The sequence below is a fragment of the Nannobrachium achirus genome, assembly GCF_963921795.1.
Source record: "Nannobrachium achirus genome assembly, chromosome: 12".
NCBI lineage: Eukaryota > Metazoa > Chordata > Actinopteri > Myctophiformes > Myctophidae > Nannobrachium > Nannobrachium achirus.
In genome coordinates, this window is record NC_137832.1 from 10485043 (window position 1) to 10504594 (window position 19552).

A 19552-nucleotide genomic window follows, 5' to 3' on the forward strand; every position below is an offset into this window, starting at 1 on the left:
AGGTTCTACTAGCTAGTTTCTGCTAGCTAGGTTCAAAGTGTGGTCTGGACCACATTTTGAGACCCACTGTAGTCTTCATCAATCACACTTGTCTATGTACTGTACATTGGTGCGAGTAACATCTCGTGAGCGAACTGCTTTGTACAGTGTATTACAGACTGGGTAGAGTTTTAGTTTTATTCAAACTTTTGTTTCTGACCTTGTCCTTTGTTCAGGGCCCTGACAGCCGGGGGGAAAGGAGTCTTTCTAGGCCTTTGTTCCTTCCTAGGGCTTTGACATCCAGGGAGGGACAGGGCTCTTTCTAAAGCTTTGTTCCCAGGGCTTTGAAACCTGAAACACCTTGAGGTGCTGTCTCTCTACAACATCATCGTTTTATTTTGTTGTCTGATGAAGTTACGGCTGTCTTCCAGGGCTGCACCCTCAAGGCCACAATGTCACATTTGCACGCAAGCTAGCGATCTCATAATGTAAACTGCATTAGTGCTCACTTATATCGTTGACGTTATCGTGAGTAGTGTCCAAAAATGTGTTTTGCAAGAATCTGCCTCATGGTGGCGCTAGAAGAGGGCCATGTGAGAAATGAGGTTGGGTGGAGGTTGTGGTTTGGCAGCCAAGGAGTGTGTGTGTGCAAAGTTTGGCATGGATCGGGGCAACGGTGGCGGAGATATGAGAAGGGCAAAAGTGTGACGTGTGACTGACAGACTGACTGACAGCCGGTGGAGGTTTTTACTTACTTAGGCTACTTGACTCCATAGACACATACACAACAGTAAAAGTACAAAACTATGGCACCTTCTCTTTAACACATTTAGGCCTAGAATTATTGAATGCTTTAACCAGTGAAAAATAGCAGATATACAAGCTCACAACACGGCACCGAGTGCCGCGCTGCAAGCTTGTAGATCTGCTATTTTTGAAAAAGTCGTGAAAATGTGTGCAAATCTTTGAATATGTGTATTTTCAAAGCGAACGTTTGTAACTCAAATTTTGCTTCTATAGGGGGTCCCTGGAACTAAATATTTTGAGATGGGGGTCCGTGGCCAAATACATATCAGTTTGGGGGTCCTTCACATGAAAAGGTTTGAGAACCCCTGACATAGTAGTCTCTCAAGAACAGACTAACTGAGCTCCAGTTAAGTGAAAAGGACCTTTTCTTTGACGATGGCTGGCCCGATTGCTGACATAGAAACATAGGTTTTTCAAAAAACCTTAGAAGGATTCAAAAGACACGTATAGAATCGGGTCAAAATTCAAATTTTCACGATTTTTTCAAAAATAGTAGATCTACAAGCTCGTAATAGCAGCTTGTATATCTGCTATTTTTCAATAGTTAAAGCACAAAATAGTGATGCACAATAATGTGTGCCCGTTTTGAATGAATTAACTTCTTGAGTTGACGTCCTCCACCTCCCCTGTCTCCCTCCCTCCCTCCCTCCCTAGGTGATCCTGGGCCTGCTGCTGCCCCCGTCCATCCTGAGCCTGGAGTTTAAGAACAAGGACGAGATGTCCTACATGCCCCAGGACCAGCAGGAGGCCTACCTGCAGGAGAAGGAGGAGGAGGAGCCCGAGAAGGCGGTCAAGGAGAAGGACGACGAAGACATGGAGTTCACAGTAAGATCCTACTGTGAGGCGCAGTACAACTCCGTGGTGAGAGAACCCACCTCAGCCCTGAAGCAAGGCACCTATACATATAATAATATACATTATAGTTATAGAAAACCCAGCTCAGCCTTGTAGCTAGGCACCTATACATATAATAATATACATTATAGTTATAGAAAACCCAGCTCAGCCTTGTAGCTAGGCACCTATACATATCGTCGTTGTCGGGTGGAAACCTTGTATGTCCAAAACCTTTCATTTTGTATTTATTGTTTTAAAAATGAACTAAACTAGTGAAAACAGCAGATCTACAAGCACACAACGCCTCGCACCGCGAGGCGTTGTGTGCTTGTAGACCGGCTGTTTTCACTACTTTTGTGCAACAGCCTTGTGTGATGAAGCAGGGCTTTACTTGGTGAAAAAAAGTACAAATTTGAAACTTGGAGATACGAGGTCTCCGCCCGACAACGACGATATATAATATACATTATAGTTATAGAGAACCCTCCTCAGCCCTGTAGCAAGGCTGAAGGCAAACACCTATGCACACACATGTACTATAGACACACTACTGTAGTACCCCACACATAAACCAACACATAAACCAACATGTAGACACTTTACTGGATATACCTACACAAATATATCGTCGTTGTCGGGTGGACCACAACCTCGGGTCCAAAACCATCCCCTTTCTTGTTATTTTAGAAACGATTTAAAATAGTGAAAATAGCCGATCTACAAGCACACAACGACGCGAGGCGTTGTGTGCTTGTAGATCTGCTATTTTCGCTAGTTTTGTGCGATGGTCTTGAATGACGAAGCAGGGCCTTGCTTTACTTAAAGACCAGCGGATGTTCGTGTTATCCTCCCTTGGGATGGGTCTGTTATCACCCCTGTCATGCCTTGGCCAAGGCTCAGTAGTGGGACTCCCAGTTCCCAGGAGCTGGAAGCTCCGTTATCGCCCATAGACTTGTCATTGCAATGTGCATTAGCCAACGCACGTTCACATGAATAATGTACTTGTCGCTCCCTCAGTGGGAATCGAACTCGGGCCGTCGGATTACCAGTCCCTGTCGCTACTGACTGAGCCAACCAGGCAGCTGTTTCTGACCTTGTTTCTGTCAAAAAAAAATATTGGAGCGGCGCCTCCATCTCAGACCAAGGCTGATATCGGGTCTTCCCAGCTCCTGGGAGCTGGTAGTCAGACTCCTGAGCCTTGGCTAAGGCATGACAGTATTGATAACAGTCCCATCCCAAGGTATGATAACGCATCGTGCAGCAACATACAAAATTGAAACAAGGTTTCTGCCCGACAATGACGATATACAATACAAATAGAAACGTTTTTGTAGCACACACATACATAGAGATACTTTACATTCAACACACCACACGCATACACATACGTACACACATACAGTACATGTCATACCGGTACGTACACACTGGACACAAACACACATTCCTTCCTCTATTCTGGCCAAACTGGATCCTTCCAACCAAATCAACCCTTTCCTGTATCTCGTGGTTTGAGCGAGGACGTACGCGTGGAGTTGTAGCGTCTCTCTCTGTCTGTCTGTCTGCCTGTCTGCCTGTCTGTCTTCTTCTCTCTGTCCGTCTCTCCTTTGGACCCTTCTTCCTCTTCTGCGCCCCCTTTTCTCTTTGTCCACTTGCTCCTTTGCACTTTCTTTCTTGCCCTCTCTCTCTCCCTCCCTCTCTCCCTCCCCAGAGGTGGTCTTATAGCTCGGTTTCACCCGTTTCAATGTTAACAGTTCCAGCGCTCCAGGTTAGTCCCTGACCGACAGACAAGAATTGACCTGTTCAGCCTCAGTGTTACCCAAGGTTAATTAGCAATCAGGCAGCACATAACAGAACAGAACAAAAGAATCCATGTTAGTGCAGCGGCTTAGATCAGATTTTTGGGAGAATCGATCACTTTGTGATACAAGCGTGAAAATTGGTACACATCATCTTTGGAGGCCACTCTTCGATTTTAGAAAGTTAGCCACTTGAAAATCAAAGATGGCGGCCCCCCAAAATCCAAGATGTCCGTCCGAAAACATGGTTTTTCTTTTATAACTCCAAATGCATTGATTTTAAGACCCATAAATGTATTGAAGTTGAATACAAGTTGGACATTGCGGATATTTCGGTACCAAGTATGTGTCTGTATCTATTACAGTTCTTGAGATACAGCATATAGGTACTTTTACAGACTCAGGTGTACCTATGCTGTATCTCAAGAACTGTAATAGATACAGACCCATTTGGTACCCCCTTGGTACCAAAATATCTGCAATGCCTTTATATTCGACTTTATTACATTTATGGGTCTTAAAATCAATGCATTTGGAGTTATAAAGGAAAAAAAACACTTTTTCGGACAGACATCTTGGATTTTGGGGGCCGCCATCTTTGATTTTCAAGTGGCTAACTTTCTTAAATCGAAGAGTGGCCTCCAAAGATGATGTGTACCAATCTTCACGCTTGTATCACAAAGTAAACGATTGCTCTTATAAGCTGCTGTACTATGTAAGGAGGAAGCCGTTTAGGGACCTAAATTAGCTTCCTCTGGAACACGGGTCAACTTGGCAAGACCGACCATGGTCCACAAATTTGTATTATGGAGCAGTTCCAAGCTTGCTAATTTTGTTTTTAAAATCTGGTTAGCGACACTCAAACACCAGAGCCAGTGCGGACGTGTGCCTTCTCAAATGTACAGCAGGGGCCAAGCGGGGAAGGTCACATTCGCATGCATTAGGGCTACCCAATGGAATAGCCCGGAGGTGTCAGTTAAGCTGACTTCCAACCTTCAAACATTCAAGCGTTTAACAAGGGCTTGGCCCCAGAGTAGGTGCAGGGTTTGATAAGGATAGAGAGTAGTGTAAATGTATTTTGTCACGTCTGAAATAATTTGTTTATTAATTGTAACCGTTCATTGTTCATGTCTGTCATGTTATGAGATCTGTTTTGTTTTACGTGCGTGGGGACCTCAATGGAAGTAAGTCCCGGACTTGTTTGTGTCATATCTTCGAATTGTATCACTTTTAATTTACTCAGTCAAAAATATTCCTATACTTCCTATATAAATATTTCAGTCTCGTGTTTCTGCTGTATTCTTTGGTGAGCCTAAAGCCCCACTACAGGGCAGAACCAGAACTAGAACCAGAACTTTCCAGAACCAAGAACCTGTGAAGTTCCGGGACCAAGTTCTGCTTATGTTTCCATATAACCAGATAAGACCCAACCGTGAAGGTCCAGAAAAAAAAGAAGAAAAGAAAAAAAGAGGCTGGTACTCATAAAAAAAACAGACACCTTCGCACCACGTACAGTACATCATTTATCATGTGACAAACAAACAGAATGAGAACAGACCAGAAGAGACTTGTTTTAAAACTATTGAATTCGTTATTATCAGATATTGAGAGCTTTTACCGAATCATCCACGGAATTGGCAGAATGGAAGACACAGTCACGCAAATATTTGTTTTAATAATGCTTTAGGCCTATGCTAGTATGCTTTCGTGCATGCATCCCGCACTGTTCAACATCGGGCAAGCTTAAGAAAGAGAAGAATTAAAATCATGAAATTGATGAAACGGCAAGAAAGAGACATTTCTCCGGTCTCCTCTGTGTCGTCACCTCAGCTCGACCAATCGAGAGCAGCAGCAATCCATGGGTTCCCAGAACTCAAGTTTAGCACCACCTCAGGAGCACGACCGAAAAAAGGGTTCCCACAACCTCGTCTGAAACCGGGCTGTGCGCAATGGAAACAAAAACAAAAAAAAAGGTTCAGGTTCTGGAAATGTCTGGTTCTACCTTGTGGAAAAGGGGGCTAAAGTCTCACCAAGGTTTCAGAACAGGATGGAGACTCCAACCTGTAAAGTAGCCCAGTTGGCATCCACCACTGACATACAAGCTCGCTGTGAGCTTGTACATCACGCCTCATTGTGTGCAATCAGGAACTCGAGGAGTCGGCACACTGTGCCAGCTCTTGAAACGGGGCCACCTCTGTCTGTCTCTCTTCCCCTCTCTCCCTCTCTCTCCCTCTCTCTCTATCTCTCTCTCTCTCTCTCTCTCTCTCTCTCTCTCTCTCTCTCTCTCTCTCTCTCTCTCCCTCCCCCCACTCCAGTACTTGTAGAGGTACAGTATTGTATTGCTGGCTGACATGCTGCCTGCCACTCAGTTCCATACATACATATACATACAGTACATAAAGCTCTTGCCTGTCGCAGCAGAGCCACACACTCAGCATGCGGGGCTGTGGCCTGCAGGAGACCCTCTCTCCCTTTATGGAACTGTATATTTCCTTTAGTCTCTGTCGGTTGGAAATCTCGTATGTCCACAATTCTTATTTTTACAATGTAGCCATTTTCGCGGACACTTTTAATCCAGAGCAATTTGCAATAAAGCAAGGGCAACACAGGTAATGCATCAATTACAAATAGCAATCTAGGATCATAAGTAAACCAAGAACTAAGTCACCAAGAACTAATCAGTAGTCTAAATAGCAGAAATAGCAGGTTATTTTCTACTGTTAGACTGATGATAGGTTTTTGGTACATCTTTCTTTCTACATCTGATATTATACTGTTTAGACTGATAGTTTCTAGACTGGGTGCCAGCCTGTTCGCTCCGTCACACGATTTGTTTTGTCTCTACGCACCACACTCTGGAAAGCCTCTTATCTCCAAGGGGAGGTGGGACATAGAAGCGGTTTTCACACATCCGTGGCTTCCGATTGGTCTTTGGTGATGTCTGTCAAACACACCAGTGTGCTGAGTGTGTTTATGATGACGTTGCTACGATAACCCTACTCTGATTCGCTGGAACAACATCCAATCGGCAACGACAACGCCTACGTCACAACTTGCTTCCTGAAATACCAGTCAACTGAATCATTTCCAGACTGTGGTGCGTAGCTAGTTTCTTGATTTACCTATGATCCTAGATTACTATCTCTCTGCATTCGAATGTGTTACCTTGTGATTACAACTTACAATTTAGGCATTTAGCAGACGCTCTTAATGCCTGGTTAGCGTGCTCACAGTAAAAGGTTCTGGATTAAGAGTGTACAAGCTAAGCGCTTAAACTGTAAAATTGTTGGACATTCATTTAAAAACAAGAACATGAAAAACGTAAGACATGAAAAGTTGGAAGTATCAGAGATACAAGGTTTCTGCTGCGGCGGGGTTTTAAATGATTCAGAGATGCAGCGAGCGAGCGGCGGCCGCAACCATTCTGCATTCACGCCCATAAATGCACAAAAAGCTGCTGCGCCTCAGGCCAGGGGGAGATCCTATCTTATCCACAGATGCCCTCTAAGAACCAACAACACGGGTCAAGCCTCACTCGCGCTTCGGCGAAAAAGTGCCGTCGCGACAACATACAAAGTGGTAGGATTGTTTTCAAGCTGCGGACACTTTTTCGACCAAAGTGAGAATGAGGCTTGATGTGATGCTTTTTTTCATGCAGTTCTTTTTGGGAGTATTTTGCATGATCATTGCAGCATGAGAGGACTCACACACACACACACACACGCACACACACACACACACACACACACGCACACACACACACACACACACACAAACCCCTTCTGCTGGCCATCTGAGTCTGGTCACTTCACTGGACCTGTCTGTGCCTGCCTTGGTTCACACATGGGTTAAAAAAAACTGTTGCTGAACACCTCTCACATTTTTGAAATTTGTTTCCTTACCCCCCAAAAAAAGAAAATGTTCTTCAACATAAAGCGATGTTTTGGATTTGCCGACATGTGATTGGACACAAGACACTTGCAATTACGTTTTGGAGTCAACATAATTTATAATTCTTCCATCGTGTTTAAGCAAGCGAAACATAAAGTGTAATTGTTTTGGGGCAAAGTACTCCTTTAAGTTTCAAGGATGACCATTCCTCTACCTTTACTGTATATATATATTTTTTTTTACAGATTACTTACAGTCTTGGAATAAATTCCTTACCAAAAAAAAGTCTTCACCAATGTGTTTGTAAAGGTGTCTAGTAACACATCTCACAAAGACTGAAATTCAGTTTCCCTATCCACCTCTTTCCGCAGGAATTTACTGGAGAATCTTTTGCACCACACTTCCGGTTAACAGCAGACATACAAGCTCGCGTCGCAGATGCAGCCGTTGTGAGCTTGTAGATCACACTCGGCTGCGGCGCCGGAAGCTCTGTGCAACTTCTGCGCAGTGCACGATGGGATGTTGGAAAGTTGTGGATAGGAGAATCCGTGACAGCTGCTGAAAGTTGGGGTCCCATTAAATTACAGTAACTATACAGGATAAAACACACCAAAATAAATATGCTTTAAGTAGCATGTGAGGGGTCAAAGTAGGGTTTTTTCATGATTCTGAATCCATTGCAAGCATTTGTTTTGCACAAAAAACATTCCTTGGGCTAAAAACGCCCCCATAAAACTATGGTTTAGTGATGAGTCATCACTTTTCACAGTTTTGTGGGAGCCGCCTTTACCCCAAGGAATGTTTTTCATGCAAAACAAATGCTTGCAATGGATTCAGAATCATGAAAAACCCCTAGTTTGACCCCTCACATGCTTATTAAAGCATATTTATTTTGGTGTGTTTTATCCTTTATAGTTAATTTAATGGGACCCCAATTTTCAGCAGCTGTCACGGATTCTCCTATAGGGAAACTGAATTTCAGTCTTTGTGAGATGTGTTACTACTAGACACCTTTACAAACACATTGGTGAAGACATTTTTCGGTAAGGAATTTATTCAAGGATATGACACTATCTCTGAAGATATCCCCCGACTATTCTTGGTGTTTCACATTAGACGGTTTGGGAGCAGTTTCCTTCCTATGCAGACACCCAGGCATGATATGACCTCCTCAGAACCCTGCCTTGACATGAGCCCATGACCCATACAGTGCACTGGGGGTCCGAGCCCCCCACCCCCTCTCTCATGGATAGAAGGAAATTAGGGGCTGCAACTATCAATTATTATCCTGGCGGTTATTCCATCATTAATCGGTTTCAATTAATCGAATAATCAATATTCAAATAAAAATATATAGGCTAGATTTCTTTTATATATCAATTCAAAATTTTTGATTACAAAGTGTGAACTCGTAGATTGGCAATTTTCACTATTTTTGAAATATTTTATTCACCTATAATGCCGAAAATAGGGATTAATTATTACGTGAGTTTTTACATTACATGGTCGATTGTTATCTTATAATTGATTAAATTGAGTACCGTAGTTTGAGTTACCTGTTGCAGCCCTAAAGAAAATGTGTCACAGCTGGAAGTGAGATATCTCTGTATATTCTTCTCTCTGTCTGTTTGTCTCACTGTCTCTCTCTCTCTCTCTGTCTCTCTCTCTGTCTGTCCACGTTGTCTGAGACACTATCCATGAGTGTGTGTGTCCGTTGTCATATCTGTCCACCTGTCCTTCCACCCCCCCTCTCTCTCACACACACACAAACACACACACACATCACATTATGGAATGAGGACATTGCCTGTTGCTTGCTGCTCTTGAACATGAATAAGACCAGTGGTGGACAGTAACGAAGTACATTTACTTGAGTACTGCACTAAAGTATGTATTTTCATGAGCACATATAGTGACTTTCACTCCACTACATTTCAAACACAAATATTGTATTGTTCACCCTATTTTAAATGTCTAGGAAGGGGTTATTAACCAGTATTTCAAATATAATGAACTTATCTGAACTACTAGAACTTGTAAGATCTGCCATTTTCACTATTATTGATACTTTTTTTTTTCTTCCAGAAAATGAAAATGTCAAAAATGTTATCGATATTAAACATAACATGTAGTCTACTTTATAATTTGCACTTGCGAATCCTTAGTATTGTACTAAAATTTAAGGGGAAATTCAGACCAAAACTCAGATGAGGAGCAATAATAACAGAAATCCACCAAACCAGGTAGGAACATGTATGAAAAAAGGCACATTTAGGGGGGGGTGTGGGGCAAACCAGGTAGGAACATGTATGAAAAAAGGCACATTTAGGGGGGGTGTGGGGGGGGTATGTTGTGGTCTGAACCCCTATAAGTCGAGTATACCAATTTGACAGAGCAACTTTCCCTTGTAGTGGAGTGATATTTGAACCACAGGAGTATCCATTACTTTGACTCTAGTACTGGAGTTGAGTACTTCGTCCCACCACTGACCCACTATATGACAGCGTGGAAGCATTCAGGAACGCCCCTTAACGGAACGCTTCGCTCTTCTCTCCCCACGTTTCTTCTCGTCTTTTTCCTTGTCGTTGTGTTTTGTCCACGCCGCCCCTCTCTCTCTCCCCCCCACATCGTGTCTCCCTGTCATCTCCTTGCTCCCTCCTCCGTCCCCTTCGCGCTCTGTGTGTGGGCGGCGGTGCTGGCGTGGCCCCGCCCCCTGCCCCTCCCTCCCCCCACCAGGCCATGCTGGGGAAGGTGGCGGCGGAGCCGCGGAAGAAGGAGATCGAGGAGGTGAAGAGCCGCCACCGCCTCATCCCCTTGGGACGCAAGGTCTACGAGTTCTACAACGCCCCCATCGTCAAGTTCTGGTTCCACACGGTAGGGCATTCACCAAATATTCGAATATTCAAATATTCGAATATCAAAGTCACTATTCGACGTTGTTCACCGTCGAATATTCGCTTTTTTTTGTTTGTTTGTTTGTTTGTTTGTTTGTTTTCTCTTTAAAAAAATATATAGTTTATAAAGCTTGGCTAGATAGGAAGTCATAAGAATGAGTTGTAAATGCCCCTGGTGGATGAATTTGTTAATGCTCTATACCAGGGGTTCTCAAACCTTTTTAGGCCGTGACCCCCAAAATAAACATATTTGAACTGGGGACCCCAACCCTGACAAGCGCTTGTAGGTATTACATTTAACACAGCGAGTGCCCACGCGTCAATCTCTTTGATGTCGCGGGAGGCCCACGACGCGTTGACGTGTTTACTGTATTTACAGTATTAACTTTAAATCTCACCGTTAGGTTGGGGCTGCGCCTGGATGTAGCCCATTAGCCACTAGTCGCTTCGAGTCGACGCTGAGAGCATCGCGCGGCCGTTTTTCTCCGTGTACTCCAATGCATTTCCCCATCTTTAACGCCCTTTATCTCTGATGTTTGTTTTATGGCTAAAACTGTGGCGGGGCGCGGCAAAATGTCCAATTTTTTATCGGCAATGAACAGCTAGGATCAACACTGGTACATACAGAAAGTTACACAATAACATCCTGTCTGCGCTCATGTGACCAAGTGACGTCATGACGCATGCATTGACGCAGCAGGGCCGGATTCAATACAATGGTGGTGGGCCTGGGCAGCAAGAGGAGATAAATGGGGCTCAATCCAGGGGCACCCGATGTGTTAATGTGACTCGGTTCCGCAGATAAATATTGTGAAAATAGCATGTAGATCGGCTGTTTTCACAATGTTCGCCTCTTGCTTACTTAATATTTGACAGTTTGGCCAGTCCTGTCGAATATTCGACTATTCGAATACTTTGAAGTCGAATAATTCGAATACTAAAAATCACTATTCGTGAATGCCCTACGACACGGTCAGTCTTCAATGTAGTTCGGCTCATGAAATGTCTTTTTTTATTGAATGTGAAATGAGCGATACGTTTATTTTGGTTTGGCGATGAATTAGGATCCGCTTTTGGGTTACTCTGAGAAAGCATGTTTTGTCCAAAACGACAGGAGGTTAGATTTGATTCATTTCGTAAAATACACAAGGCAAACAAATGGTTAAGAGTCATCTGTCATTAGGAGGCTCCACTAGACAACAAACTATTGACTCAGTTATGCGGGGAAAAAAAAAATATCAAATCTCCACGAATTCAAGGCTTCATGGGGTGTGCTTGAAGAGACACTGGGAAGACCAAAAAACGAGAAAAAATTGAAAAATGTGAAATTCATGGTGTAGTCCCTTTTAAACAAATCGGTAAAATAAAATAAACTCCATAAATGATAGACTAAAGCTCCAGTAAGGAAAGAGATCAGTGACTTCAAACGGCCCGCTATAGATAAGATGCCTTAAGTGATTTATAAACTTCTGCTCTGTTTCACAATTACTGAACGTGCACGTGTGTGTGTGTGTGTGTGTGTGTGTGTGTGTGTGTGTGTGTGTGTGTGTGTGTGTGTGTGTGTGTGTGTGTGTGTGTGTGTGTGTGTGTGTGTGTGTGTGTGTGTGTGTGTGTGTTATTGTAGATAAATATTAATGTTCAAAAAGGATGAAGGATTTGAAGAGTTGACAAAGGTTTATTCATCAAAGAGGCAAAAGTTGAACAGAGTGTCAGCATACACAAAAGACAGAGCTCTGACCTCCATGGCCAGAGCTTGGGCCCCGTGGGGCAGAAGCCTCCCCTGTACCATTATCCTACAGTTCTTATAGTCCCTTCTGACACAGATGCTATTCTAAACATGTTCTTATAAGGATTGTGTACTAAAGATAAAGACAACATACAAATAGCTACACAGGGTGCAGATTTGCTGACAGAGTGAGAGAGCAAGCATACATGTAGATGGGGGAGAGAACTCAGCTGTTAGGTTGACAGTTGAGTTGAATTGGCATGTGCACTTTGAAGGCTGGTTGACCGTTCATTCAATGAGATTGAATGGAAGGAAAACAAGTACACACATTAGTTACTCTATAAATATTACTACCACAGTGTGTGTGTGTGTGAGACTGTGTGTGTGTGGAGTGCTTGGAATGTTAAGGAGCCGGTGGAGAGCTCTGGGACGTGTGCTACTCTGGAACATTAAATCCTCTTATTCTTTTGTGAGCAGGAATGAAATTAAAAATGTTGTTAGCCCGGAGAAAGGGGTTCCTTCAGAGTTTGAAGGCTTTTGTAATGGAGGCTTATTGATTGGCGCCACGGGTGAGAGATCATCACGTCCAATCACTGTGGCTGCAGTGCTGCCTGCGCAACACGCCCACCTGTTCTCAGCCGACTCGCTGTCAGTCCAAACCTCACTGTTATTGTGTATGGTCAACTGTTTCTCAACGTTTGGTCCGGGGTCCACCAGGGGTACAAATGGACCCTTTACAGCAGGGTCCCCCAATTAGTTTTCCCCAAGGGCCGAATTATGTCTAGGGTACCAAGCCGAGGGCCACAACATTGCAGGGGGCGACGGTGGCGTTCCCGCTACTCCAGCGACTGTGACAATTCAGATATCGTCGTTGTCGGGTGAAAATCTTGTATGTCCAAAACCATTCGTTTTGCATTTATCCCTTTAAAAATGATTTAAACTAGTGAAAACAGACGATCTACAAGCACACAACGCCTTGTGTGCTTGTAGATCTGCTGTTGTCACTACTTTTGTGCAACGGCCTTGTATGATGAAGCAGGGCTTTGCTTTGTGAAAAAATGTATACATTTGAAACTTGGAGATACAAGGTTTCTGCCCGACAGTGACGATTTACTTTGTTGGCCGCCCAGCCCCCAAAATGGAACGAATGGAATTTTTTTCCTAATGGCCGGCCTGGACCGGCCGGGAATGAACCGGCCGTTCGGGAGTTGTCCCGCTTTTCCCAATGGCCAGCACGTCCCTGCTCCTGTCCTCAGCCGACTCGCTGTCGATCCAAACCTCACTGTTATTGTGTATGGTCAACTGTTTCTCAACGTTGGATCCGGGGTCCACCAGGGGTACAAATGGACCCTTTACAGGGTCTTTAACTCTGAGTGTGTACAAATTGAACCAAGCAGCAACTGGCTAACATTTTCTTATGAATTTCGTGCCGCGTTATCAGTGTTGGCGAGCTGTGAACTACATGACCTCTTCATACTTTAACCAGTTTTTCATAATCAGATCAGACTCAGTTTCACTTTATTGTCACTTAGAGACATTGTCTAGGTACATACATGTGAAAAACGTACGCTCGCTCGGAAGCATATACTGTGACCTCTCTTACAGTGTAAAAAATAAATCACCGGACGTGTAAAAGAATGATCTTAACAGGGATTTTTGCTGCAAAAATCCATATATCTCAAATTTCTTTCCCAGATTACGTTTTTTTGGTTAAAAACAAGCCCTAATTAAAGAACAGTTTTTTTTATCACTTGTTCGCAGATCAGTGTGACCGCAAATTGCCGGCTTTTGATTTGTCCATATTCAGTTCCCAGGATTTTCTTTTTTAGAAGAGACTTATGTACAGTATACGTATAATATGACATTTAGGAAAAGTCAAGAAAGGGGGAGCCCTCCCAAGAGCTCCCTGCTCAAAGTTAACTGGGTTCAACATCGCCCATTTTGACCGCTCCGTCACCCTAGCGCTAAGTGGATTCAAGAGGGCGTCCCCAGCTGAGTTTTACATTTTTAAACCAACCCTGAATAGAAATAACCTCTCTTACAGTGTAAAAGAAAAACGGACCCCAACGGACGTGTACGCTGCAAAAATCCCTGTTAAATTAACGTATCTGCAGGCTAACAGTGTGTGTCTCCAGGCAGTGCTTCGGTCCGTGGTGTGTTTGCCCTTTTATACTCTTTACTCACCCACTAATACCTGGTGTGGCCTGGTGCCAGCCTGACGCTGAGAACATGCCCCGATCGCCACAGCGTTCACGGTTCATCCTTTATTAATGCTGATGAAGACTCTTAACTCTCCCCGTTCCTCCGTTCAGTTCGACCCTTGGCGAGAGGGAGGGAGAGAGAGAGAGAAACAGAGAGAGAGGCAGAGGCGCAGAGAGAGAGAAACTCATGTAAATTTCATAACTGAACAGGTGCAGCCAATTCTGGGGTCGTAATGTCATAATTATCACATCTGTGCGGGGGGATCCCAGTGAGCCTGGTGGAAACTCCAGAGACGCTGGGAGAACCCTGTAAAGTGCTGGTCAGAGCTATTAAAGCTCTGCAGAACATGGCAAAGTACATTTCCTTGCTGCCAGGGCAGAAACCTCTCATCTCCATAACATAACTTTTTGTGTTTTTTTCTCTGTTCCGATTAATGCCCCCACTTACTACAGCGTCACACAAAGGCATTACAAGTAGCAGATCTGCAAGCTCCAAACGCAGTGGGAAGCCACGTGTTTTGAGCTTGTAGATCTGCTACTTTCGATGCTTTCGAATTTGAATCCTGAAAAGTAACATATTATGAGGTTTCCACCCGACAGCGACAATAATATATAAGTATAGGACAGGTAGAACAACAGTTACAGTATTATACACTTCTGAGGGCTGGTAATGATGTCTTTACTGTATGTCTTTCACTTGCCTATATGTGCAATGGTGCAAGTAACATTGTGAGCAGCTGTTCAGGATTTTGTTCAGGATTTTGTGCATGCACGTTACATGCGACCTGCTCAGTGGCCTTGTGGTCAGAGTGTTCGCCCTGAGGTCAATGAGAGGTCAGTCGGGTCATGTCCAGGAGGTATACAGTTCTTGTGCTCTACTTCAAGCTGCCTCATGCTATACAGAAACAGGGGATAGCCTATAGGCTCCTGACCTAATAGGCCACGTGGCTGCTTTGACCAGCACTTTACAGATAAAACCAAATGTCACTGGTGTCATTTTTCATTTCTTAAGGGCTTTGCACACAGGACCGTTGCGTTTTTTCCGTTCAATCATGGTTACTTGCAGCCGATCTACAAGTTCACAACGCATCGCGATGAGATGTGTCGCGAGCTTATAGATTGGTTATTTTCAGGCCCACGGGAAGTCCTTTAAAAAGAATTGATTGTTCGACCAATCAGTGAACGGGGTGATGGGGAGATGTCTGAAAGTAAAAACAGAGGAGAGATGTCTAGGTTCGCGGTGATAGCCCTTCACCGCGGCTAATGACGTAATGTTGTAGTTTTCTGACTTTAAAAGACTACACTGCGGTGATATACTATGAGAGCCCCTTTATAGTCCTTGTAATGTAATGTGTTCTAAGAGCAGCATTCAATTTTGTGGTTTTGAGGACAACTGCTTTGAACATAGCTTCAAAGTGGGGGCTGGGGCCGAACCCCCCAGCACCCCTACTCCCCGCGGGGTTGGTTATTTTCGCTACGTGACAGACATTGTATGACGAAGTAAAAACGGGGCTTAAATGGATAAAGTTGATTCTCAGTCAGATTCTCAGTAAGACGCTTGTAAGCTCCTTCCAGAGTGAATTGCGACACTTCTGCTTTGAGTGAGCGTCCTCTGGTGCGAGTCACTTTTTCAATCTCATCGCGTGTATTAATCCAATGAGCCCATTTGAAATCCACTTTGAATTGTAACAGCTCAGCGCAGACAAGGAGAGCTTCAGTAATGAAATGGAGCCAATGTTTTAGCAGCATGCACCAAGTTGAGTTCATATTGTCACACACACCCACACTCTAGTCTGCGTAATTACTTTTATTAGGGCTGAACATTCTTTGTCACTATCTGCCACGGCAATGGAGAACGGGTGAAATGATTAGAAAGTGACGGACTGACTGACTGAGTGAAAGAAATGAAGGCAGTGAACTGTATTCACTCCCAACTAGATGTTGTTACTGTCGGGGCAGCAGGGCCGGACTTACCACAAAGGGTGGGCACGTGCCCGGGGGCCTCAGGGGGGGGCCTAATCCAAATAAAGTGATATTTGTGTTTAGTTACTGTACATTTTGTTTTATTTTGGTAATAACATTGAGAGCTTCTGCTCTGCTGGCCGCACTGCAGCTGCTCTGAAAGCTTAGTGCAGTCTAAAGCCCGCCCACAGGCCACTCTATGTATCCGGTACTTTCCACACACATAGGCTACACACATGCACACACACCCCACTTCTGTATCCGCTTTAGACCCTTCCAATGAGGATACACAGTCACGGGCCGGTCCGGAGGTGAGTTCACGGTGTGGTTAGGTGGACCGGAGGTGGAACTTTTGCGCGCGCACGAGGGCCTCTTTATTTCCCCTTGCCCAGGTGCCTCATGTTATATAAATCCGGGCCTGCGGGGCAGAAACCTCTTATCTCCATATTCTACCTTTTTTTGGGTTTATCTAATTGAACGCCCTACTTGATCATACTCAGGGGGCCAGTTGTCCGGATTTAAAATGAAGCAAACACGGAAATAAAAGCTCCTATGATTGGCCGCTATAGTTGCGCTGTTCTGGTACCAGAAGCAACATGTTCTCCATAGGATTCCATTAATTTCCCCCGAACTTTTACATTAGATTTTCTTACCTTAATAAACATTGTCATGAATACTTTATGGTTCCTGTCGCTAGTTTAAAGCCTCGTTTCAATCACCATGATATGCGTTTTGTGAAAATATGATTCAATTTATGTTATAATTGATGTTAAAGCAGGTATGAGGGGCTTGTGATCCTAGGCTTGTGATGATTCTTCTTTGTGCTTTGTTTTCGGCTGGCTCAACACATTTACCCAAGTATCCCTGCTGTTGCTCATGACCGTTGGCAGCCAATAGCATTTAATACCCATTAAAACATGACGACACCCGTCCCATACAAGGGCAAAAAAAGATTCATTTTCGGAGCATAGAAACCAATGGGTTCCCACCATTAATATTGTTTTCAGTCTATGATACTACAGTATCACACAAAGAATCGGAATTAGCTTTACTAGTCCTGTGCCCGGGGGGTGTGCACAGTATATGAGGGATTGAATGTAGGAGTCTCAGAAGTAATGTTGGAGAACCATTGACGTCCAGTTGTGCAATACCCGTTGAATCAGTCTGTGATGTCAGTACTATGACGTTTAGTATCAGTGATGTCTGCATGCTCATCTTCAAACTAGGGCAATTGTTTCAGCAAGCAGCTGTTACCATGGATGTCAGTAGGCTCATCTCCAAATCTGGGATCTTGTTTCAGCATGCGGCTGTTAACATGGCGGCGACACTGTTTAGTATTTTGGGCATTGTTTCAGCATGCGGCTGTTACCGTGGTGGCGACACTGTTTAGTATCAGTGATGTCAGCATGCAGACAGACGGCGAACGGACGGACAGACAGACAGACAGACATTCCGTAAATTAATAGTTAGATTGTCACATCACAGGTTTACAGAGATACGAGGTTTCTGCCCGACAGCAACTACAGTACGTTTTTTATTATCGATGAGGCATAGTTTCACTGTTTTTACAGAATGTGACAGGCTTCCTCACTTTGCATGTTCGAGTTTTAGCTCTTTGCGCTTGTCTCTCTCTCGCGCGTCACACAAGATCATTTATGACACCCTACGCTTGGAAAGAGAGTGTAATCCAAGCAGTGTCAGTAACAGTGCTGTAAATCAGCAGGCTTTCATAGCTGTTCAGGGAGAGAACGGTGTCGGCGGGCATCTGTGCATGAATGGGACAGAGCTAAAGCAACTGAGTGTATATGACACGGCTAAAGCAACTGTGGGTGAATGGGACAGGGCTAAAGCAACTGTAAAGCCTCTATCAGAGTCCAGGGTGAAGAGCTATTCACCGCAAATTTTTGGTGTAAAGCTATCCACCTAAAGTGAGAAAACAAGTGGAGGCCATCATAGTCGGTCACGGTGAAGTCCTATCACTGTGACTGACTGGTCCAGGTCGACCAATCAGTGAACAGGGTGAAGGGCCGAACTGTCTGATAGTAAAAACAGAGAGATGTGTTGGGACTCGCGGTGGAAAGCTCTTCACCGCGAGGAATGACGTAACGTTGTAGTTTTATGACTCAAAAAGACTACACCGCGGTGGATAGCTCTTCACCGCGGTACCGACTCTGATAGGGGCTTTAGTGTATAGGACACGGCTAAAGCAACTATAAGTATGAATTGGACGGTGCTAAAGACAACTGTGAATGAATGGGACAGCTAGGCTAAAGCAAGTGCCAGTGAATGGGACAGTTTTATGTTTGTTATTATAACCTGATATTGTTCACATATTAATTGATGATGTTTGTTTTAGGTCTGTTTGCTTTTAATTCTCCTTTATATAACCAGGTGAGTTCCATTGAGATTATTATGTATTTTATACAAGGGAGCTCTGGCCAGTGAAGCAACATCAGGCAGGGATTACAACCTAAAATGCAGTACAAAACAAAAGCAAAAACATAGGTTAGACATTGATACAAACCCAAGTAAAAACAGCTGTAGACCTCTGTTTATAAAATCCAAAGCTAACTTTTAGAATCACCCAAAGGGGATGAAGTGCTCCAGTTTAATGTCTTTCTGCAGGTGATTCCATGGAGGACCCCAGAGAATAAAAACTAAAGCCATCCTCCTCAAACACCGTGGACGGACAAGGGCCAGTAAAGTGTGGCAGCGGCAGGCTCTGGGGGTGGAGGTTATAGGAATTTGATTTCCAATAAAGAATCGGTCAATTAAATTTGACTGGGGAGTTGCCCTTATAATTGCTTATAGAGATGGTAATGAAGTAAATGGTGCATTTATGTAGCGTCTTTATCCAAGGCACTTTACAGAGATCGTGCATTACATTCACCCATTCACACACCCATTCATACACTGATGGCGGAAGAAACCATAAAAGGCACCAACCTGCTCATCAGGAGCAACTAGGGGTTCAGAGTCTCGCTCAAGGACATTTCGACAGTAAAGCCCTTTGCACACAGGACAGTTGCGTTTTTTTCGTTTGCGGCATGAATAAAACGCATTGGATTTGGTGTGCAAGGCTGTGCGGAATCGGCGCTGCGGATCCAAAAAGGAGTCATAAAAGGAGTGATGAGTTTTTTACCGCATGCGACAAGACGCACAAATCGAACTGGGTTCGATCGAGAAAAAAACGCACGGCGGCAGCCACTCGTCGCACGGCTAATTCGGAGCCGGTGTGCATGAGGTCGTAGAGAATAATTGTTTTCTTTTCAAAAAATGATATTGTCTGTTTTATCCGTGCGGTTAAACGCGCCTGTGTGCAAAGGGCTTAACTCTGGGGGAGCGTGGTATCAAACTGGGGGGGGGGGGGGGGACGATCTCCATTCAGACATGCTGCCATTCAGACATTGACTTCTAATTATCTGAATGGCGAAACTTCCATAGAGGTTATTGTTA

The 19552-nt window shown here is 44.1% G+C and overlaps 1 protein-coding gene across 3 annotated transcripts in view; it reads left to right on the plus strand.

Annotated features, from left to right (window-relative positions):
• trpm3 (transient receptor potential cation channel, subfamily M, member 3) overlaps positions 1–19552 on the plus strand; it is a gene marked incomplete at both ends in the record, with an annotated part of 489702 nt that overhangs the window by 435078 nt on the left and 35072 nt on the right. For all 3 annotated transcript variants that reach the window (XM_080739677.1, XM_080739678.1, XM_080739679.1), the window contains 2 exons: positions 1441–1647; positions 10050–10187. In XM_080739677.1, coding sequence (XP_080595803.1) covers positions 1441–1647; positions 10050–10187 — 345 coding nt within the window. The remainder of the gene's footprint in view (positions 1–1440; positions 1648–10049; positions 10188–19552) is intronic.